The following is a 24,331-nucleotide window of genomic DNA, read 5'->3' as shown; positions in this document are numbered from 1 at the left end:
GTATATATATATATATTATATACAATAAACCATTTACCTGAAATATGCAAGACGAGGTGATAAATCCAATATATCAGTTACTTTTCTCAACTCATCCAGATAAACACTTCCTCTAGGGCTTGTAAATATATATTGAAATGCTTTCAAAAATTGGTGTAAGCGTGTATGATTATGTGGTGCATATAGATTCAAATAAAGATGACAAAACAATGGTAGACGGAGATCTCTGATACAGTCTCTTTCGATGGCATATTCCTTCACGTGAGAAAACCATACTTCAAACCTAAACAAATATTTAATTAATAAAATCGTTTAAGCATTGATTGTGATATTCGTGTAATGTTTAATTTACGATTCAAATTCCAGTTCAGCTCTCATTATATTATTTTTATCAAATACTCGATCAATCCCCAATGTTCTAAAATTGTTTTCAACAAACTTCAAATTCACATATTCTATAACTGGTTTGCTGGATAAATGAATGTATGGAGTTTCCTAAAAAAAATTAATATTACATTAAAAATGAAATAATAATCAATAAATAACAATTTTTAATCATATTTAGAAGTTAAAATTATTACAGATTGCCACCAGCAGAGGACAGGTATTAGCTGGGAAGTGTAGCGGGAAGAAAAGAAACAGAGGACATCTTATAGACAAAGCTGTGCTACAGTATTACCAGTGCCATATACCTCCAATAAATTAGGACTGTTTAATTATACCTGATCAATCGATTTGATCCTAGATTTGGTCCTATACATATTATTAAAATTGCGTCTAAGAGATACCATAGAAGTGTCATGAACATTTTTAATTATGACTTACCTTCTTAGTGCTGACACCAATATTCTAAATTATTTAAATTCTGCTCTAAGTATAACACTTTTGTCTTTTACGGTAGATAGGTACCTACTGATATATTTCACTACCACCTATGGGACAACTATGGTTGACAGTGGCGCAATAACCTGGTGTGTTATGGTGTCAAACGCGAGGACCCCAGTATATAATGATGCTCAGTGATAAAAAATTGAAAAATATGTAGGAAGAAAGAAAATAAAACCATTTTGTTATAACTATCAATGAAAATAGAACAATTGATGGATTTTGTTTTGTGCACATTATCGTACATCAATGTTTCTTTAGCTACAACAGGTTCTCCTGCTATAACCTGTACCTTTAACCAAAATCAAAAATAGTTTTGTTGCAATTGGTTAAAGCCACCGAATGCAAAAGCAGCGAGTCAATCAAAGGATTGACCGAATCAGCGCAGTTGCAGGTTGAACTGTTTTTTACACCTGCCAAACAACCAAAACGATAATCATGGTTAATCGCAAATGTCACTAAACATAACACAGATCGGGGCACTGTGACGGAGAGGACGGAGAAAAGCGGAAAAACGAAGGAGGAAAGCAACGACGACCCACATCCCACCGCCGCCACCAACCGCACCAACAACAGCCGTCAGACGGCCTGATATGGCGCAATCGTCGCGGGCATACTCACGATCAAGTTCCTCTCAAAAGAGTACATGCCCACCGCGATGGTGAACGTAGACCCGGACCTCTCGTATTCGTCTTCCGACGACATGTCGTAGTCGTCGTCCATCATGGACCCGCCGAAATCGCAGTCACCGTCGGTGGGACCGTCGGCGTCTGGGCCTGTCGACGTGCCTGCGCTGGAGGCACCGGCGCTCCGGGACGTGGACGGCTCGGCGCGCGGCAAAAATACGGACGGCGCGGGGACGGCCGACGTCCGCGGGCTGCCGTCCGGCATGGCGGTCGTGGTGACCGTCGTCGGGCGACCGCCCGGCGTTTGGGCCAGCGCGAAGTGCATCGCGACCAGCTATGGACCCGGCTACCGGTTAAGCGCTAACCGCGGGGCTCGAATCCAATTGTTTCGACGACCGACGGACCGGCCTGTTGCTGTACAACCGAAAGACGCCGACGTACGAGTGCACAACGTGCGCGCGCGCTTTGCGGCAACCGACGGAGTCGCGCCAGTCGCGGTACGGGTGATAAAAGCACGGAGGCAACGCACGATCGATAGGAGCCACGCGCGCGCGCGCGCTGTTGCTCACAATTGCGTTCGCGGCGGCGGCGGCGGCGGCGGCGGCGGCGGCGCACCGTACGGTACGTTCAGGTTGTTTGGTAGTTGGTCGTTTCGGGTATCCGACTGTTGTAGTAGACGATTTATCGTAGTCGTCCGACGATTGCAGCGACGCGGGAAAAATCGACAAACGTGCGCCGTGATAAGGACGCCATGGGACGTGTGATGATAACCACTGATGATGTTTGTTGTAACTTTGTACACATTAAGCAGACGACTTGTTGGTGCATTAACATTTAACATTACTGTGCGTGCAGTGTTGGGTATTGACGTAACGCAATTACTTTTTCAGTTACTCGACTGTATTTTCATTACGTTTCACTTGGAGTAACGCCATTGTGACGAAATGTCTTTTTTAGAGTAACTTTTATTAAATATAACGCACTGAATCGTTATTTTCCACGTCACTAAAATAATAGTTCTGAATGTATTACAAAGACAAGCCGATTGCCGATAGGATATTCCAGAAAAAATTAAAAATCAATTATATATATTTTCGATTCCGATAATAGTTGCCAATATTATTAAACATTCCTGGAATTAATGTTATTACCTTATCAGTAGACAAAAAAGAGTTCGGTTTAAAAATTAAATTAAATTAAAATGATTATGATTTATGATTTATGTACATTGCAACATTTAATTTCACTAACTTATAGACATAGGTGTAGTTTGAGTTTACATTTATACAATTAAATTGAACTATAATGATTGTACTTATATATTTTGTACATTGTAGGTATATTATCACTAGGCCAATGATTGTAAAATACATACATAATAATTGAATCATATAAATTGAATATGATTTTAAAAAATGACAATTAAACTGTTATCAGTCTTAAAAAAGTAACTTTATTTGTAACGCACTACTTTGTTAATGAAAAAGTAATGTAACGTTATAAAAATAATTTTAAGTAAGGCATATAATTTAAATAAACATATTTTAGGTACCTAACGAGTAACGAGTAACGTAATCTTATTACCTACTTTTTATAGGTAATGTACCCAAAGTTTTTGGAAAGAACGTCATTCACAAATTCACGTTCACAGGTTCACGATCATATTTTAATGAACAATACGCAAATGTCACTCGTTTTTTTCAAATTGAACGTGAACGACGTTTATATTTTAATGAATTTGAACGATTTTTAAGACGCTCAATTTATTAGGAATCTGATAATTATATGTTTTAAATACATTGATTAATTGTATTATATAATAATATTTTCTTATTATAATTCCTATTGCAAAAAAAATTAAATGAATGACCTAGTGTAGTGAACGCATTCATTTTTCAATGAACTTGAACAAGTTCCCTTTTTAAGGACTCCGAACACTACTTACCGATACACGTCCACGGTGAATACCTTATACCTAAGTGGATTTTTTAAATAGTATAAGTTATACCTCATTAGTATATAAGGTCTATGTGTGTACACGATGCATTCAAGTGGATAATAAACTTATAATCGATGGTGATAACAGTATATTGTAATATAGCACAGATAGGCCATAAATAGCAAGGAATAAACAGGCTAGAGAACAGAAAGCATAGTCCCAAAATGGTCAGACATTTTCCCATGTCGAGATATTCTTATTTTTTCGTTATTTATTATTTTTTTCGTTTTATTGTTTATTATATGTCCATGGATAATAAAAAATATTATCTATTTATTATCTATGATACCTTTAGGGATCAAAATGCCCTTTAAATTTCTGGAAATATACGGCCATTTTCGGAAAGACACCACTTACTTTTCCCCCAGAACTTTAGAAAATATAGAAAAATTGGAGCATATTCAAATAATACCTTTCCGAAAAAAACAGTTTTTCAAAAATTAAAAAAAAAAAAAGAATTTTCGGGAAATTAAAAATTAGTAAAAAAAAATAATTAAAAACCAGTCACTGTAGTCATTTCACATATTATGTCAATACGGCGTATGTATCATTGTATTAACTATTAATACTGATATTTTAATATTATTGGTTCTGAAAATAACGGTGCCTATAAAATATTTATGTGGAATATTGTATTTTCTAGAAACCTTTTGTTTTATGATTACTAACTATCATTGGATTGTTTCCACTTAACATTTCATTTTAAATAATGAAAAAAAAATTTTTCTAAAAAACCATTTTTTCGTGGAATTTTCCAATTTTTCAAGAAATTTTACATGGAAACAAATTTTTCCAAAACAAACAAGAATAACCCCGAGTTGTTTTAGAAAAAAGCTTTTTTTTTTAAGAAATTTTGACTCTTAAAATAGCATCATAGACCTGCTTATACCTACTAGTCTACTACTATATACAAAAACTGTGCACCTAACACCATGCGGACTATGAACTGAGTAACAATATCTCGCAGTAAAGTAGATTATTTTTACCAAAAAATACTATAATCTATGGATCTATTTATCTTACACTGCTACCCTTCGGCCTTCACTACAATTATAATGGTCAGAGTAATCGAGTAATCAAAAAAGCGCTATACACTCATTGGTTGTCTAGTAATAGGTACCTATAAGGTCCATGAATAGCACCGAACTATAATATCCATATTGAAAAAATAAACTGTAAACGTTTTTCATGCTGCGACTATAGGTGATCGAACACTACATGTACTGAATTATTTTCATTATAAATTTGGAATTGTTAATTAGATATTTTCTAGCCAATAGTCGTGTTCACAACTTGAAATTCCGCATCTATAACGGTCAGTACGATAAAACTAATATATTTTGTTCAGTAGGTAACTAATTTAGTAATTTATTAATCGATAACAATATTGTCGATGAAGAGGGGCTTGGCGAGCGACTCGTTGAAGTTGGGTATCATAACAATTATTAGTGTAACAATGCCTGAAAATAATAAGCTACAACATTTCAGCAATGTAAAAATGGTAATTATCCATGCGCAATCATACGTTATCGTTCTTGATTATTAATTAATAAATCATTTAATCAAAAACTTGTAAATTGTCATAATTTTTCAATTTTTTTTTAATTACCTATTGATTATTTCTAAATGCCTAATAATTATAATTTGATATTTCGTCGATATTTATCTTTGAGTGATAAAATCAATGTAAAGAAAATAGGCCCATAACTTAGAAGTTAGAAAAACTAGAAAGTAGTGAACGACGTCATTTTTGATAACCTGCATTAGATAGTAGATAGACTGAATACAGGTTTTTAAGGGCTAAAAAAAGCATTTTTTTATGTATGGATTTTTAAAATGTTGCCTTAAAGTATTAATGCACTTGGTTTACACTGCCCTGGCAACCTGAAATTCATTATTTTTTTTCCAAAAGCTCTCCAGGGTACATCATTATCTATACCCTGATGAACATATTATTATGTATTTAATTGAATCCCCTCCTCTGACTGTTCTATAGTATTATTTTTTAGTGCATACAATTTTTTTTTTAAGTTATGAGATTTTAACATGAGTAGGTATTATAATATCTCGACTAATTAATATGAATATACAATAACCATTAGGTACATATCAATTGGTAAAACTCACACAACTAGATTTGAAGGCCACATTGAAGTATAAAATTAAGTGTATACATAATTATACTGATGTTATAAGTAGAGTGTTGATGAGGAAAAAGTTGATACCAAGAGTTTAAAAGTAAAACTTTAACCGAGTTCTTTGGTGAGAGAGAGAGATGGGCAATTGAATGCATAGTAGTATATCTGTATATATATTACCTACATATATAATATCTATACCTATGTATAATTAAACATTTTTATAGTATACTTGGGTGTTGGCCGTTTGGTGGTTTATAATGCATACTTATAAATCCAGGATATATATGTATATATAATATATAGTAGGTACTTAATTAATATGTAAGTACCTACTACCTATCAATTATCAAATTCTATAATAATTTGTATAGGTGGATACACATAACGTATAATATAAAGCTGCTTTGATCTTTATATGGGTACCCAATACCCATTATAATATTGTTCACTTTAAGGCTTAAGTATTTAATATTATAATTTAATATTTTATTTGATATTTGATTCGATAAATACAATAATATTATCAGACGGAATAAATCAAACAGCTGTTATCAGTACCTATCAATAATTATTAATTATAATGTTGGCCAATAAAGGTAATGAGTAGTGACAATCTATAGAGAAGCTTTAAACTTTTTAACTTTAAAAGTATTTAATACACTTAATTTAATAAATATATTACCTATATTATAGAATAAAACTATTAAATATAATGGTTTTTAAACAAATTAATATTATATTAAATTTTATTATATTATAAAATATATTAAATTTTATTATATTATAAAATATATTATATTGTTTTAATAATCTTAAATCCATTGGAAATGTTTATGTTGTTCATTTTATTCTAACTGTAATATAAAATTATCAAAACCTTTTAGATTAATATTTTCTCTGTAGTATTAAATTTCAATATCTCAATTTTTATCCGTCGTCGAAAGGCCTCAACACTTATTATTATCGTCATTCATCTCTTCGCTCTGCGCCATTTCTATCCGGCGCACGATCTTAATGATCTTCTTGAAACGTCTGAAGCACGCGTCATAGACATCAATGAGCATTTCGATCTGATCCGGTGTGCCGGTGGTGTGGTTCACGTCACTCACCAAAAATGTAAGCTTACCGGCCAGATACTTCGCCCCGGCGGCGGCGGCGCTCAGTCTGAAAACCAACTTAAGTGTAATAGGTTCCCAGTCGTTAACAGGTTACCTGTTTTCTAGTTTGGTAGTTGGGGGGGGGGGGTATAATTTTGTAAGATTCAATTAAATGATAAAAATACATTTTTGAAAACTGATGTTTAATTTATCAAAGATAAAGGTTATCTAAAAAGTTTTTTGAAATTGTATTGAAAATAAATAAATAAAAACCAAATAATAACGAAACAAATATGGGTATAATTAATTTAATAATACAAGTAAGATATTGAATTGAGAGTTTAATATAATAACTACGATGTAGGTAAATAAGTTGAAATGCATATTTGTAACAACACATATTTTTTTCACCTAAATTTGATTTCGGGCCTTCGGTGGTCGGTCTGCTGCAGGCACCTTTCCAACAACTGACGAGTCTCGAGCACCTGTTTGACGAGCATCAATACTCCATACGCGATTTTGTGTACGGGTACCATGACCTCGTGACATGGGCAGCATTGATAACTGTTGCTGTAATATGACTGTTTGTGTAGTGTATAATATTAGCTATTTTATCTTGACATTTTAGCGTGAGTGGAACGAAATCGTTTTGAAAAAGTCACCCACATGTATTGGGAGTCGCATCTAAATTTTCTTCAAAATAATTTTATGTAGGGATAGATCTACGGTGTTGTGTATCATTAATGTGAATAATAACGCAAACGTAAATTATAGTCTTTTATTGTCAAACATATAAATCGTATTGTTGTATTATGAAATTATGTGCTGGCTACTGTTCGATTGACAATCCCCACCGATCGTAATATGATACTTATTATTATTAATGGTTAAACACTACGTTTCTTATATTATATAAATGCTGAATATGCAACATACGGAAATAAAGGGGATACCGTAAACAAAATACTAGTATTATTCACCTATAAACCATATAAATGTAAAGCACTGATCGTAATTTAAAAATTGATAAACCATCGACTTTGAGAAAGAGAAAGACTTAACATCTACCCTAATCTAGAAAAAAATACAATTTTTTTTATCTGAACATATGATGCGAATAATAATATAATAATTAGAACACAATTAGTACTTGTTAATACTTATTTTTAAATCGTGTGGTCAGTTTAAACTTGTCTTGTAAGTAGATGAAATGTATATAACAATATGAGCAGCTTGAAAGAAATATGTATATCTTATCAGAAATACCTGAAAACCATAAGGTATTAACTATCTTTTTAATATTAAAAGCTTAATAATATATTCAAGTTAATTTCATTTTTAAATCTCTTTCAAATCAGATTTTAAGTCAATTGACTCTTTTAAAAATGAATATATTTAATTTTATGCTTGCAAAAATTTAAATAGGTAAGTTAATTGACAAAATCAAGTATAATTTGATGAAAATTCATTTAAAAATCTATAATTATTTATTATTTTAATAATAACCCATCTACTTCAGTTTTTTCCAGTTAGATAGTGAATATCGTATGACAATATATTATTATATAATAATGAAATATATATATTGTAGCCTATAGGGTGATTTTTAACCATGCTTGCCCCTATTTTTCATTTAATAGAACATTTTGAAATATTGTGTAAATACAGATTTATATATACTTATAAGTGTGACATAGAGTGACTTTTTTACTCACCATCATCTTATATAATATGGCATTTAAAGCCCACACGAATATTGCATATGGTCTTACACCAAATTGCAGCTTACCGGTGCAAGTAATCTATTCTTGACGTGTTTTGGATAATCCGCACTCGTCTGCAGTTTACACAGCTTGTCCACCATAGAATTATAAGCACTATATTCTTTCATTGACATACAACTTTCACCCCATTCAGTATTCTGTGATTCAATCATAGGCTGATCATTGTTGATGATCAATGATATATTGTACATAAATCATTAAAATAATACATTGCTATAAGTTTTTAATTTTGCATGAGAATTTAAATTTTGAGTTTTGAGTAAAAAATAAATGCATGAGGTTCCTATCTAAAATAATTTGTTTTTGCTGTAGGTTAATAATTATAGTAAGTAAGTTTCATATTATGCAAGTCAAAATAATAAGCTTAAATTATATATACCGGAAGTTTCGTCTTTTTTTTAACATGTTTTATACTGCTTTTGGTGCTCATCTGTTGGCTCTTGCCGGCCGTTAACTTGTAAGTAGACACCGTGTCGGTACATGTCTATAATAAATAGTATTCCTTAATTATTATAATATGTAGTCATGTAGCCATGTAGGTATCTATGTAACTCAAAATCAAATATACCGGAAGGTTCGTCTTTTTCGGAACCCGCTTTATGCTACATTCGGTGCTCATCTGTTGATTTTTTTCAACCTCTGGCTTGTACGTAATTACCGTGTCGGTACATCTCTAAAATAATTTTTTTTGATTTACCTTATTATATTTAGCCATCAGAACCAAGCCGGGGGGGGGGGGGGTAATGGGGCAAGTGCTCTAGTGCAACAATATATCTAGATGTAACATTTTGAAACACGACACATTTTTAAGTATATGTATATTTAATAAGGGTGCAAACATTATTACCCCGGGGCGCCAATGGAAGTTAGCAAAGCACTGGTACCCATGTAAGTGAAAACCATATGTACCGGAATTTCCTTCTTTTTTGCAACACATTTTTTTATGCTTTCGGTGCTCATCTGTTGATTGTTGTCAGTCGCTGACTTGTGCTTAACCGCCGGCATGTCCGTTGATTGATCGATTGTCTGACTCGAAACGCCACTCTGCAAGTCCACTATTGTGGTGTCCGGCTGAACGTCTACAACAACTTCGTCGTATTTTATTATATAATACGTATACGGTATACCTTGTGGCTATAGTGTTAATAAAAGACTTTGGACTATTGAATACTAATGTGCATTGCTTCTTATCTACGTTTATATTCAAATCACACCTTGGACATTTAACGGAAAATCGGCAGACAGTATTTTATCTTTTCACTGCCTTTTTTGAGTGGAACAATACATTAGCTTTAAGTATGTATGATAAACCTACTCGAACTATGACTGCTCGTCTGTTGGCTTTTTTCCGCTGTTGGGTTGTATGTGACCGCGGATGTCCCCGTTGACTGATCGATTGTCTGACTCGAAACATTGCCATCCTGCAAGTCCACAATTGTGGTGTCCGGCTGGACTTCTACAACAATAGATACTTCATCGTGTTATACATAATAGGTAATTAATTATACACATAGACTAGGTACTGTAGGTAGGCACTCTTTCCTCTCTGCAATATTATTTTTCTAGTCACGCCTTCGAAATTTGACAGAAAATCAGAGGACATCATTTTATCTTTTAAATACAATTAATTATGTAAAATAATGTCGTCATGAGGATATACTTAGTGAAGTTTTCTATGCTGTTCGAAAGTTATGTCCTCGAAATTCAATAGTAGGTACATCGATACTCGATTGTATATTCTTACTTCAAATCTTATATAACTATACAGACGTGAAAGCATTCACCTTTTAAATTTTAAATTTATATTTAAAAAAATTATATTATTATTTAATTTTTGTAAAATTGTTTCATTATAATGCATCTTAATGAAATAATGTTGTATGATTCTAATTCCTGCGATATACCATATACCTGACCTCACTACCTCGTAAGCATATATGAATATATAATATATTTAATACTTAGTGATAATTTAAGATTGTAATTTATAATATCTCCATAAGTTATGGACAATAATATATCAATATACATGAAAACTTACGAATATTACATACCATCAACAATTGTAGGTGCATCCTTGGGTTGTATTTCAGCTTCATCTTCGCTGACCTCTGTCTTTATCTTGCGCAAACTCAACAACATTCGATCTCTGCAATCCCACAATGATTCGGCGTCCTCAACGGCTACATCTCTCGACTTATTCTTCACATAATCGCCAGATACTCGATCACTAAAGTTACTTGCGTACGACGATTCAGAAGAATTGGTTTGGGGTTCTTTCTTCCTGAATATGTTTAAAAACGACATTTTCCTCCATACATCAATAATTTAGTAGGTACGTAAATAAGATTTTTTTATTTTGATTTACAATTTAGTATTTTAACATTTTGTTTCCAAGGTAACCTTTGTCCTTAGACAATTAACTATTAAATCTTAATATCTTTAGGTGAGGTTCTCAATGAAAGATGTATAATGTAGAGGTCGTATCAAGTATCAACTACCTAGTGAGATTATAAAATGATCTCTTCAATTTGACATCGAGTAATTTGTTTCACAATGTGATCGTTCACTTAGTAAAATAAAATACTTACCACACACAATAAAATCTTATTCATAATAGTAATTATTATTATTGATTTATTTATTTAACACACCATACACGATTTTATACACATACATGTATATTGTATTTATTTAAATATCATTTAAGTTTTACAATCCCTTTGCAAGAACACCTTAAGAAGCCTGACTTCCTGATACAACTTGAAAAGTTACAAGCAAATAATTATAGATTATTCATTAAATAATTAAATAATCTATATACAATTACCAGGATAATCCGAAATGTGTAGATTTTATTTTTATATGACGTTGTATTCAAGTGTAACTATGTAAGGTACCAATAGTTTCTCAGTTGATATATTATATTAAATCACATTCCATTCTATATTCACACATTTAATCTATGTTAATATTTTTTATTCATAGTTCAATATTTTAAACATATGCTATTACAAATTGTATTTCAACTGAACAAGTCAGCAAACGAAAACCATTGGCTTTGCTTGAAATTGTTCAAATTTTTGAAATTGTAGGTACTTGAAGGAGGATGGAGTTCATGTAAATCCAAATGATATGCTTGTTCTATAGGTAGGTAAATATTAAGATAATATGTAGCATAATAAAATGAATAACAGCTGTTGTTAAATCTCATTATTCTACTTAAAATCCCTTAAATAAACAAAATCAAAACAATTATTATTAGTAAGTGCATCATACTTATAAAAACTTCTTACTTTCAATTTTTTAAATAAAATTTTTTTAAAAATAAATGTTACTTTGTTTGTTTAATATGATTAAGCCAAATATTCACAAATATTGAAATACTGAATATTTACAATTTAAATGTTTAAAATCTTGTATAGTATCAAAAATTAAATGAATAGTTAGATCATTTGAAAGTTGATTAGAATATGTTTTTAATTGTTAAGTTGAAAAGCTATAAAAAATTAATTTTTAAACTAGTTACAGCCCACCATACCATTTTGATGTTGGACGGGGAGAAAAAACTCAACAAATTAAATACATAATATTAAACTATGGTAAATTTTCTTCTACCTTGTCATATTTACTCCTACCAATGAAAACAAAATAATGGGGTTTTTACATTTTTTGTGACATGATTTTTGGATACATTAACAACATTATAAAACACAAACAGGGTTTACCACTATAAATTGTAATAGTTATTAATGGGGATTTTTATCACAGATTATTAATTTAAATATTTTTTCATATTATGTATAAAAAAATAATAATAGAGATTTGTAGATTTGAAATTACACAAAATTCACCAAGAAAATAAATTTATGTTTATTAGTTTGTATGTGTAATGTGTATCGGTGAGTCAGTCCCTTGAATTAACTGATGGCCTAGAGCAAATAGTCCTTTAACAAAATGTCTGGATGTTGTATTTGAAGCATGTGCTGACTCTGTGCAGAATACTCATATTGAACGTCGGGCAGTGTCAACAATGGGCAATTTCTGTTCTCGGTTTTCGTCTCATTCTTATTATATGTTCATGATCTCATTGTTATTTTTGCTTTTATTATATTATACTCTTAAAGTATAACGTTGTATCTACAGATTGTATATTACCTTATTTAAAGAAAAAATTAGTATGTTGCAGGAATGCAGTGTGACAATTATTTATTATATAGTCATACAATATTGGTGTGGTTAAACATGTTTTAATTTTTTTAAATAATAAACCTACCTTTAATTAATACAAAAATAGTTTAGGTAAAAAAAAATTGATATTTGATATAGATATCTACTATAATTATACTATGATGGCTTAGGTTTCTACATCTTCATGCACATAGAAAAGAATGGAAACCTTATATCCTAATTCTAATTATAATATTTAAGTATAGGTAATAAGACAGTAGGTATACCTATCTTCATAGTAGTTAGACTTATTCACTTTTTTATAATATTAATTTTACTTGTTATATTTGATTATAGATGCTGATTATAAATTTTTAAATACGTACACATTTTCAGATTTTCTTAAAAACAATATTTGATAAAGATAACTTTAACTCCTTTCTACCGTTCGCTTATGCATTCAATTCATTGACGTAAACACTTAGATATAAACTATTAAAATGTATACAATAAATAGCCTAACCTAACCTACGTAAATAAATAATCAATAATCGACAATAATGTAACACCGTATGGATGTGACAAGTATAATAAATCACATAACATACAATGTATTCAGGCTAAGAGACACCTACACTACAACTAAAAAATTTTTTCAGCAGGATATGGAGTTTTCGAGGGATAAACATTTTACACCCTTTTGATACGCACAAAACAAATGATTTTTTTAATTTTTCCACATATTCAGATATATCTACTAAAATTAATTTTTATAAGTAAAAAGCTCTTGTCAATTACAAAATTAACAAAGTTGGAATAATTTGAAATTTACGAATAATGAAGCCAATCATTTGTTTTAAAATTCCGTTTTCAATATTTATTCTAATTTTACAAAAACTATAAACTTACAAAATTATTAATTTATATTTTTTTCAATAACTGTTGATAAACAATTTTTTGCTCGGCTCCATTCTATATATTTGTATAATACATTTAAATCTATTTGAAATATTAAAATCACATGGGCATGATTTTTTTATAAACATTTGAAGTTCAAATTTTGACAAAATTCATCAAAATCGCGAACATTTGTGAAGAATTTTCAATTTTTATAGATATATGACTTGAAATAAATACAAGATTCCTCGTAAAGTCATAAATAGGTTATTCTGAGATCTAAAAAACTAAAAAACGTTAACCTGATTTTTTTGTACAAATTTGAAGTTATAATTAGAATGAAATTAGGTACCTATTTAATCGAAGAATTATGGTTTTTATTGTAATTCAAAAATATTTTCCTTTTATTTTAAAGATTTTTAAACTTTTATTTACATATATTATTCTATTTTATATACCAAGTGATCTATGTTGTAGGTGTCTGCAATGATTACTTCGAAGAGTGTCTACATTTTTGAAAATATTTTAAAACAACATTTTTATTATTTTTTAAGTTCTTACGTTTTTAAATATTATTTGGAATATTTTAGTTTATAGAAGTCAAATTTCGGACAATTAGATATCTAGCTAGTTCAATAGTTCATTTTAGTTATAACTTACAATAATTTAAAATTTGAGCACATGTCCGCAAAATGTTGGTCACTACTAAACTAGCTCTTTAGAAGGTTACTCTCTGCTCCTATACACTTTAAATACTTATAACTGATGAACTAATTGTCTGAAATTAAATTTGTATACATAGAAATACTACAAATAATATTCTGCTCCGGAACATGGATAAGAATGAATAACTAAGAATGGAGTAACTCGAAAAAGTAAAAAATAAAATTTATACTCAGAAATGTTATTTTGAAATGGTAATTTGATGTTCTATATTTAATTATTAAGGCCTCTACTCTATCCTCTGCCCTATGGTATTGCTATTGCATCGTATTAATTGACCAGGTAAATGATAAAAGCAATTATTTTTGTTTTTGACACCCATTTCAGTAATTATTTTAATGGCTTAATCATTTTTTATTTGATTGATAAAAGCCTTGAACTTGTTTTGTAGTTATTTATTTGAACATCGGCGATCGGCGTTTATACTAATGATTATGCAATTTTAAAATGTATACCGCTGTCCGCTGTATACGTCAATACTTTAAGCACATACATAAAAACCGACCAGACGACTAATTCAGTGGCGTCATTTGCGAGGGAGGAGGGCGATGAGGTCATTTTCGCCTGTCTGATTTTGAAAAAGGGCCTATGCCTACGGTTTTTGTCCTATAACCATTCATATTTTTTGGTGAAAAAACATGCCATTTTTATAATATTTTGAGTAGATACTATATTGTGAAAGTACGAAGAAATTATTGTCACAATGATAAAATATTGGTACCTTATTAAAAGTTAATAGTTGGAATATATATTTATACGTATATTATAGACGCACGGGGACACGCAGTGTCAATTGGTGTGTGATGAGTGGAACATATTATTATAATAATATATAATTGTATGATTGTATATATTGTACAAAAAAAAAATAATATCATAATCCTATGACCTTATATGGACATATATTATGTCTATATGTTACCGCCAATGATGATAATTAGGTATTGTTAAAAATGACTAGTCTATGTTAACACTGACTGTTTTACATAGGTATTGATATTATTGGCTAGTCTTTTTAGAGAATACCTAACTAAGATAGACAATCATAGAACAAATTTAATATTAATACATAATTTCTATGATTGACCAGTCATTGTCATTATTGACTAATACTATGTAGCCATTGATAATTTTAGATATAATATAATATTATATTTACTATTTAAGAATAAACAATGAAAAAAAAATATAAGAAAAAATTAATTTTTTCATAATAATTATTATTTTAATACTTGTATGTTGATTATTGATTATGACGTATGGGTATCACTTATTCTCGCATGATAAGCTGTTATGGCATTTCGATGTACAAAGCGGTTATTAGATCTACAAGTACATTTATTTGTTTTGCATTTTGTTTTGCAGTGGCACCGTGCACAATGCATACAAAGACTTAAATATATCATAATAGTTTCCTTGGTAATATTAGAATATTTTGTCTTTAATTCATAAACCATGCGGTCCCTACCACCATGACCTATTGCAATGTGACTATCGTGTAAAATATCAAATAATTCGTCATTTGATACATAATAGTGTACATTTTCTGAATTATTACTTATAGATTTAATAAGTCGTTCTTGCCCATTGAGTGTTATTATATCATACTTACGAATGTATCTGTAATCCTTTGCACTTTTCTTCCCAATTTTTTCCTTAGGTAATTTAACTTCTTGCAATCTTAACATATATTCTTCTTTGTTTAAAAATGATTTATTATCTTCACGTTTATTTTTCAATAAATCAGATAATGCTTTGTAAAATTTTTGACGCATTTCATTTGAATTCATTTTTTTAATAAAACAATTCAACACTTTTCGAAATGAAAAACTATACAAAACTATAAACTATATTATACGAAAGTACAACGTAGACTGTAACAATACTTATGTTAGGTTAGTTGCCGTGAGTATTAAAACTATAAAAGATACCTATTATTATTCGTTATAAAACAGATACCTAATCTTAACGTGGGTTTTTAAAGTTAAAACGATAAAAGATAACATTGACTACACGACGATAGGATATGTTATAATAACTAGTGAATTTATCAAATTATAACATCGTCTGATTTACCAAGTCAATGTTACAAATATATGTTGTTTATAGATAATGACCAAGTTACCCAGGCATTATATTAATTGGCTAGTCAATATCATCATTACCTGAATTTACGACATTGACGGTAACATATATACTTTTATTTCTAAAATCAACAACCTCTCGGAACTCAATTGTTTTTATAAAATATCTGCCACTGCATGTTTATAAATTATTATGACAATGTCAATAAATAAAAAGTGTTTCGTTGTAAAGATTTGAGTAAAAAAATATCTTAAGTATAAAATGTGTAAAATGAAAATAGTAAATTGATAAAAAAGTAGGTAAGTAGAAATGTGCTTGCAATCTGTTTTTTAAGTTTAATATTTGGGCTGGTCAGTGGTCAGTAGTTTTCCCTCCTCCCCATATCGAAAACTGAAATGTCACTAATGGACCACTGTTGGGCACGTATTATAGGTATTATACTGATTTCAATAGATATCTAAAGAAATAATAATATAAGGCTTCTAGAAACAGTACCTGCTATAGTGCTATTTATTTGTGACAAAATTATTTAACTGTTTATAGAAATAGCCAATAAACGAACTACCTCAAACCTAATAATCGCAGAAACTATATGGTACATATTTCCGCCATGGCTTAAAAATATAATAGAATATAATTGATGGTTTAGTAAAATGATTATAGAATAGGCGTCTACTAACATAAAAATGATTTTTTTTTTAACTTTGAATATAGGTTTATTGTTTTTTCATAGCCATCTCACTAAAATTAAATTAGAAAATGCACAGTAATGCCTGCAGTCACACAAGCCAAAAAAAAAAAAATATATATTTATTACAATAAGCCTTCACTCTCGGCCAACTGAATAGTCCGTAGGGCCCAGTAGGGTATATAGGGGGGAAGCCCCCAGGGCCTGGACCCATAGTGCAATTCCAGGTCCAGTTAAAACATTACATGCATATTATGTTGGTTTAGTTAGAAGTTTAATAAGTGATGGTTTAACTTTAAAATAAAACCCCATACAGCATTTTAATACAATTTGAATGTAAATATTTAAAATCAATAGCTGGTTAATACAAAATTGAAAATATATTTTTTTTTAACCAAAATATTGACCAATGATTACAAAAATGTTTGAATAAATTTACAATTTAACCGTGCTAATTATGCTCATAATTAGAAAACAACTGTGGGAAGGATATTTCAGTTTTTTTGGTCTTAATTTTAGCATTTTTCCAAGGCGTTAACGATTCAAGTTTTGCCTCTGAGGTACACCGCTGGTGCGGGGCTTCTGTGCTCATCTTCATTAAACGCAACGCGGAATCCGCGAATAAATAAATAAATAAACAAATAAATAATATTAAAACATAAACTTTAGTACGTCATACTAATTAATTAATTAATATATTTAGCCAAACGTGCGTTTGCGAGTGCGCCGCCGCCGCCGCCGACCGGCGACCGGTCGATAATCGATAGCCCAGCCACCTCCACCGCGCTCCGCAACGACCACAACCAACAGCCGCCACCGCCGCCGTCTCTTGCCTCCAAAACGAGACAATAGCTGCCGCTGCAGTGAATAGCCGCGCGCCGATCCGCCTCCGCCCGACCAGCAGCGAGCGGCCGCCACCATAGCGCGTCGGAGCGTTTGTTTACGTTTCCAATATCATTTATCAATAATAATAGTAATAATTTATCATCGTTGTTGCTTATCTGTCGGCGGTCCGCGTTTCCGTAATTTTTTCACGTTTTCTTCCCACCGCCGCTGTTCGTTTTGCGCAGTACGGACGATAACAATAATTATTATTATTCACTTTACTCGGTCATGATATTCTGTCACTGACGCCGCCGCCGCCGCCGCCGATTCCGTCCCCACCGCCCCACCGACCACCCACCGCGAACCACTTCTCGGTTATCAGTCAAACGCGGCGTCTACCGACGCGACCGACGACAGCGGTAAGCGGGGCCCCGATAGACGATCGAATCTCGCGCTTCGCAAAGCGGTTAACAGGCGCGCCGACGACCGGACAGTGCGAACCGAACACCCGCGAACACGCGCTCTCGCCGGTTCTCCTGTTGGGCCGTGAGCACGTTATGCAAACGCCGAGTCTCCGACGGTAGGTAGCGATAACGGACGCGCGCGCCATGCATCACGACGGACGGCGGACACCTGACCGGCATTGAGCACCCACTGCTACCGGAGCAACTGCGCTTGAAGCGGAGCCAGTGGACATCTCACCGCACACCTGTGAGTATGCTCGGTCGCAGCTCGAGCCTTAGAAGTTTTTTTTCGGTTTTCAAGTCTCATATCTTGGCGTCAACAATGATAATATTATGACGGTTTTACTTGCGAGACGCCCGCCAGAGATCATGCACCTGCCGCACCGTAGCTGAATAGGATATTTTCAAAAAAAAGTTGGCCAAAATTTTAAAAAAAATCATAAATTACATTAGACGATAGTAGGCAGTGGTATTTTTTCGTCATGTCTAAAACAGATTGCCGTTTATATTTTATACGTCGATAGTGTTATTGGTTCTGTTGTCGCAGTGACGCGACTGATGTGTCGATACGTCTGTTGAGGAGAATGTTTTATTAGTATTTTAATCGTGAATGGTATGATTACAAACATCCGGATTTAGTCCATGCAACACGTCACTTGGTCATATTTTCATATTGTCTTTCAGTTATCACTATACACATGTGCCTTCTGAAGGATCTGGCCTCCGCTAAGTTCATTTTTTTTTATTTGGTGTCCTACCTATAGTTTTTTATGAAAACCAATACAGTAAAACCTCTTTATAGCTGAATCGTCCGGTACCAACTGTTATAGGGCGACTAAAATATACAGATTAATTTTGGGTTGTGCGGGACTGTTGTTATTTTCTGTTGCAACAGGGTTTCCATGTTATAGACGTTATTCTTACCTGCCTACAAATGAAAACTTCAATTATTATTCTTAGTCAACATCTATCTAAGACAATTCGCATTCAAACTTCTATTTTTTTTATTAGTGAATGCTATTTATCTACCTTTTTTCATATTTAAAAGACTAAAATGAAATACTAACACAAAACGTTAGTGTTAAAAGTTTTATTGACATCATTTTAGTGAGTGCTTCCTTGATGTGTGGTCTACAATTGTATTTTTGCTCAGATTTAGGTATGATCTACAATAATATTAATAGGTGCCTATTAGCAATTAGATAATAGAACAATCAAGTATTGTGAACACTATTTTTATTAGCTACTATTGTTTTTATGCTTATGTTTTTAAATATATATCTTATGAATTCAAATATAAAAAAATATTTCATACAGATGTAGCATTTTTGTCAAAAGAATAAGCAATTAAGTTAATATATTATCAATAGGGAACTGACTTTAATGCCATAAAAAATAAGAAAAATGTTCTTAAAAAATGTGATTTAATGCATTAAAAAAAGGCTTGGATATCAAAAAAATGCCTTAAAAATCTTTAAAAAAACACAATTTTAAACATATTTCTGTATGTTTAATATGTATAATATATTAATATTGTTATTACAGCTTAAAACTTATAAAAAAACATATGACTATAAAAATTTATCCTATAAAAAAATATTAAAATATAAGAAAAAAACTTCTCTTGTCTTCTCACTCATCTTCTGTTTTAACCTAAAACATGTTTTGAATTAATAATTAATTATTAATAATTATGTATAGTTGAAGTGTATTTTAGTTTTTTTTACCTATTTATTATCTTTGTTACACTGAACAATAACATGATGCTTAATATTTTCGAACAAAAATTTTCTACTGTTATCCGCGAGTGTTGTTTTGTATACTGAAAAACTTCATTCAACGTCACAAGAAGTCATTTGGGCAAACTTCATATATGCAATATCATCGCCGGTTAGTTTTTCAGATATACCTATCGTCTCAAGTTGTTATATTCCCCTCCAAAATATTGGAAATATTTTTCATTGCTTAATATCCTTTATTTTTTTCAAATTTTTGAGTTTATTCCTTTTTATTCTTATCTATTTTGATTTCATTTCTTACTTTTTCAATAATTCAGATGTTTCTGAAGTTGTTATATATTTTGGTAAATTACAATAGTTTGCTTTTATAAACGCTAGATTTAATTCCAAACTATTATCGGCCATTGTACATTTAATGTATATTTTTGAAAATTTTATAATTCCAAGTTAAAAGCTTAAATTCTAATTTAGAAACATAAAAATGTCAAAAAATGCTCTAAGAAGCAAAAAAGTCTTAAAATTGCAAAATAAAAGTTACAGTTTTTAATTCCTTGGTGTGTGAAATGAACCTTGTGCTTGAAAAGCAATATTTTCGGACATTCAGAATAATATGCAATTTGCATTCAAATCCGTTCCCTAATTATCAACGTCTTCTATCAATCTTCCAACAATAATGATCCTGGCATGATTAGGTGTTTGTTCCTTATAATTTTCATACTTTTTGTTTTTGCATCTTTCTGTGTTTTGAGTGAGGACCCACATTTCTTTGATGATTATAGTCGAGCATCTATACGTCACACACTAGTGAGAACGAATAACAAAAGCAACTTCACACTCTCGATGAATTATTGGAAGTAACGTATTTTGGTTCTTTCTATGTACTTACATGAAAATATTGTCAGTCAATACTATTTTTTTTTTATTAAAGGACCTGCAGTAATAAGAATGAAAATAGTTGAAAAAACATGAGCATCATATCTGAGCAAAACTTTATATGTAAACCTCATGTACAATATTATGTTATGTAATAAAAAAAACATCATTGCTTTTAGAATATGTCTTTAGATAATATACTATTGTCTACTTTTAAACATTATAGTAATTTTAAATTCATTAAAAACTGATAAAAATGTTGTCCAGGGTTGTACACAATTATCGCACTGTATTCTATACGGGTCAACTATTGTTCCATATTAATTTAATAATTTTATGTCATTAGGTGTTTATCTCTATAAATAATATAAATTGTTCGCGGACAATTATTTGTATTCAAAATGGCAGTTCACGGGTCAACTCCCAAACGTAAAGAAATTTACAAACATGAGGCGCCATGGCCGCTGTACAGTATGAACTGGTCTGTGCGGCCCGATAAACGATTTCGGTAAAGATAATACGTTAGCCGAAAACTGTTTATTTATATTTAATATTTGTTTTTATTTTGTAGCCTGGCGATTGGAAGTTTTGTAGAGGAATACAATAACAAAGTACAAATTGTGTCATTAGACGAAGAAGTATCGGAATTTAGTCCTAAGAGCACATTTGATCATCCATATCCAACAACTAAAATTATGTGGATTCCTGATAGTGTATGTGTTGTTTATCGTACCATTGATGTTAATTATTTATCGTTATTGATAATTTTCATACTAAACTTTGTTTGCATTACAGAAAGGAGTATTTCCCGATTTATTAGCTACAAGTGGTGATTATTTACGAATCTGGAGAGCTGGTGAACCAGAAACACGACTGGAATGCATTCTTAATAATGTGGGTATTTAAATAATTTTTTCAGTGGTTATTTGTTTTATTACTTAATTTGAAAGTTTTAAGTTTTCAGTAATACATTGTAATTAAAATATTTAAAAAATAAAATTAGTAATTTGTATTTTTGTACATTTTAGTATTTTAGTATTTCAATATTTCTTATTTTATAATATTATTAGAACAAGAACTCAGACTTTTGTGCTCCATTAACATCATTTGATTGGAATGAAGTTGATCCAAACTTAATTGGTACATCAAGTATAGATACCACATGTACAATTTGGGGTCTTGAAACAACTCAGGTAATTTTATTAACAATATTTAATTAGTAAAAATGATTTTATTATTGCATTGATAACTTATTTTAAATAAATTCTTAGATTGTCGGACGAATTAATTCTGTTGCCGGACATGTTAAGACTCAACTTATTGCTCATGATAAAGAAGTGTATGATATAGCCTTTAGTCGTGCTGGAGGTGGCCGTGATATGTTTGCTTCAGTTGGTATGAAAACACGGAGTTCAAATGTATTTATTACTCTCTATAACCTTATTTATTTTATTGCAGGAGCTGATGGTTCAGTTAGAATGTTTGATCTGCGGCATTTGGAACATTCTACAATAATTTATGAAGATCCTCAGCACTCTCCATTACTTAGGCTTGCATGGAACAAGCAAGATCCTAATTATCTTGCCACAGTTGCTATGGATGCATGTGAAGTGAGTAATATTTGTTAATTTATTTACTCATTTATTTGATTATAATTGAATTTTTTGTCTTAAGGTTATTATATTGGATGTCAGAGTGCCCTGTACACCTGTTGCTAGATTAAATAATCATAGAGCATGTGTAAATGGAATTGCATGGGCTCCACATTCATCTTGCCATATATGCACTGCTGGTATGTATATTATGCAGTATCATGTTCTTTATTTTGATATGACAAATCATAATCACTATATTTTACTTAGGTGATGATCACCAGGCCCTTATATGGGATATCCAACAAATGCCTAGGGCTATAGAAGATCCAATCCTAGCATATACAGCTGCAGAAGGTGAAATCAATCAAATTCAATGGGGTGCTACTCAACCAGACTGGATCGCCATTTGTTACAACAAGTCGTTGGAAATATTACGAGTGTAGTAGTACTGTTGGACTGTAAATGTTGTAAATGCGTTATTATTACATAATATATTAGTTTTATTTTTATCAAATTTCTCACACCCATACAAATTATTTGACTCAGATTTTACTAACAAGACTTATAATTTTTATTTCTTACTCATGATTTATAAGAGACCGTGATTTATTTTTTGTTTATGGTTAATTTATATTTATGTTTCCCTGAGTTATATTATTCTAATAATTTTTTACAACATAGTCCAATACTTTGTATTATTAAAATTTTTAGTATAAAGTGTATTTCGTTAACAGCCCGCCGGTAGATGATTTTTAGCCTGTATTTATAATAAAGAAGAATACTCTTATTAGTAATAATATATATTTTAGAGTGTCGACTTTTGGTTTTTTCAATTGTTGTAAACTAGAAAAAAAATAATAATAATAATAAATGGCATATATTATAAATTTATTTTTATTATTTACATAGTGGTGTCTAACACGTTAAATTTATGTTTAAGCAAATATTATGTAAGATCATTGATTTGCGATGTGTAAATATTTACCAAGTATCAATAATATTAATTTCTTTTTGACAATTGTGTGATTTTTTTTTAAAATTTTTTATGATAAATTTAATTTTTGCTAATCGCATTTGTATGAAAACGCAATAATTAATTTTAATATTTTTATACAGTGTGGTGTCGGTGTAAATGCAACGACTATTTGAGTAACCAACTGTTTGAATTTTAAGTATAATTAATAAATAGTTATTTACTAGTAACATGTAAGTTATTATACTTAAAGTCAACTGTTTTAATGATAACAATTAAATAATTTTAATCCTTTTACAATTATAAATTGTGCACATTAACTAGTACCTCATTTATTTTGAGCTGCGCATTTTAAATTAAATTATACTTTGGATACTCGACATGTTTCCTGATAGAATAAAGTGATACAAGATTAAAAAAATTGCATATTATAATTAAATAATTAGTAAAATTCCACAGTTAAATCTTATTGTATCACATGAGAAAAAAACAACACATTTATAAATAAAATAAAATTTACGATTACATATTTTGATGCGTTTCTTTAAATAACAATATGAAGTATTAAATGAAATGATACACTTGTTGAAAATCTAATCAATTTGTCGATTAAAGTTGAAATTTTAAGTAATCTTTCTGTGTTATTAGTATGAAATTTCTACAGTGGGCGATAAAATAATTACAAAATCTTTAACTGTTCAGTATAAAACGAAATGTGTTAAAATGCTTTAAAACTATGAATACTAAAAACATATTGTGTACACATC

General features: G+C 30.8%; 3 protein-coding genes across 3 annotated transcripts in view; 1 reads left to right on the top strand and 2 right to left on the bottom strand.

Moving 5' to 3' along the window:
• The window catches only part of LOC111036738, a 29,343-nt gene extending 27,507 nt beyond the window's left edge, over window positions 1–1,836 (bottom strand). Inside the window, exons 1-3 of the mRNA XM_022318876.1 lie at window positions 1,507–1,836; window positions 353–495; window positions 38–283 (exon numbers count right to left, since the gene is read on the bottom strand). Coding sequence (XP_022174568.1) covers window positions 38–283; window positions 353–495; window positions 1,507–1,836 — 719 coding nt within the window. The remainder of the gene's footprint in view (window positions 1–37; window positions 284–352; window positions 496–1,506) is intronic.
• A 4,747-nt stretch (window positions 1,837–6,583) lies between these two features.
• Window positions 6,584–11,773, bottom strand: LOC111036733. The gene is made up of 8 exons (XM_022318866.1): window positions 10,587–11,773; window positions 9,848–9,988; window positions 9,442–9,620; window positions 9,101–9,205; window positions 8,912–9,016; window positions 8,538–8,687; window positions 7,160–7,329; window positions 6,584–6,815 (listed from the first exon to the last, which is right to left on the bottom strand). The coding sequence occupies exons 1-8, from the start codon at window positions 10,837–10,839 to the stop codon at window positions 6,599–6,601; spliced, it is 1,320 nt and encodes a 439-aa protein (XP_022174558.1). The 5' UTR covers window positions 10,840–11,773; the 3' UTR covers window positions 6,584–6,598.
• A 6,234-nt stretch (window positions 11,774–18,007) lies between these two features.
• LOC111036732 (DDB1- and CUL4-associated factor 7) lies at window positions 18,008–23,794 on the top strand. The gene is made up of 9 exons (XM_022318865.1): window positions 18,008–18,631; window positions 21,343–21,504; window positions 21,568–21,709; window positions 21,792–21,890; window positions 22,067–22,189; window positions 22,268–22,391; window positions 22,455–22,606; window positions 22,671–22,788; window positions 22,859–23,794. Exons 2-9 carry the CDS (start codon window positions 21,398–21,400, stop codon window positions 23,032–23,034), a joined length of 1,041 nt encoding a protein of 346 aa, XP_022174557.1. The 5' UTR covers window positions 18,008–18,631; window positions 21,343–21,397; the 3' UTR covers window positions 23,035–23,794.
• The last annotated feature ends 537 nt before the right edge of the window (window positions 23,795–24,331 follow it).

The sequence above is a fragment of the Myzus persicae genome, unplaced genomic scaffold, assembly GCF_001856785.1.
Source record: "Myzus persicae strain clone G006 unplaced genomic scaffold, MPER_G0061.0, whole genome shotgun sequence".
Taxonomy (NCBI): domain Eukaryota; kingdom Metazoa; phylum Arthropoda; class Insecta; order Hemiptera; family Aphididae; genus Myzus; species Myzus persicae.
The sequence above is the reverse complement of the archived record's forward strand: the minus strand, read 5'-3'. Positions and strand labels throughout refer to the sequence as shown.

Coding starts and splice junctions, on each gene's coding strand:
- LOC111036733 (XM_022318866.1), bottom strand. CDS start 10,839: ATGTCGTTTTTAAACATATTCAGGAAGAAAGAACCCCAAACCAATTCT. Junction 9,206..9,441: donor CAAAAAAGAAGGAAATTCCG/GTACATATGGTT, acceptor AAATTATTTTAG/AGATGTACCGACACGGTAAT. Junction 6,816..7,159: donor AGGCCCGAAATCAAATTTAG/GTGAAAAAAATA, acceptor GTTGGTTTTCAG/ACTGAGCGCCGCCGCCGCCG.
- LOC111036732 (XM_022318865.1), top strand. CDS start 21,398: ATGGCAGTTCACGGGTCAACTCCCAAACGTAAAGAAATTTACAAACAT. Junction 21,505..21,567: donor CGGCCCGATAAACGATTTCG/GTAAAGATAATA, acceptor TTTATTTTGTAG/CCTGGCGATTGGAAGTTTTG. Junction 22,607..22,670: donor TTGCTATGGATGCATGTGAA/GTGAGTAATATT, acceptor TTTTGTCTTAAG/GTTATTATATTGGATGTCAG.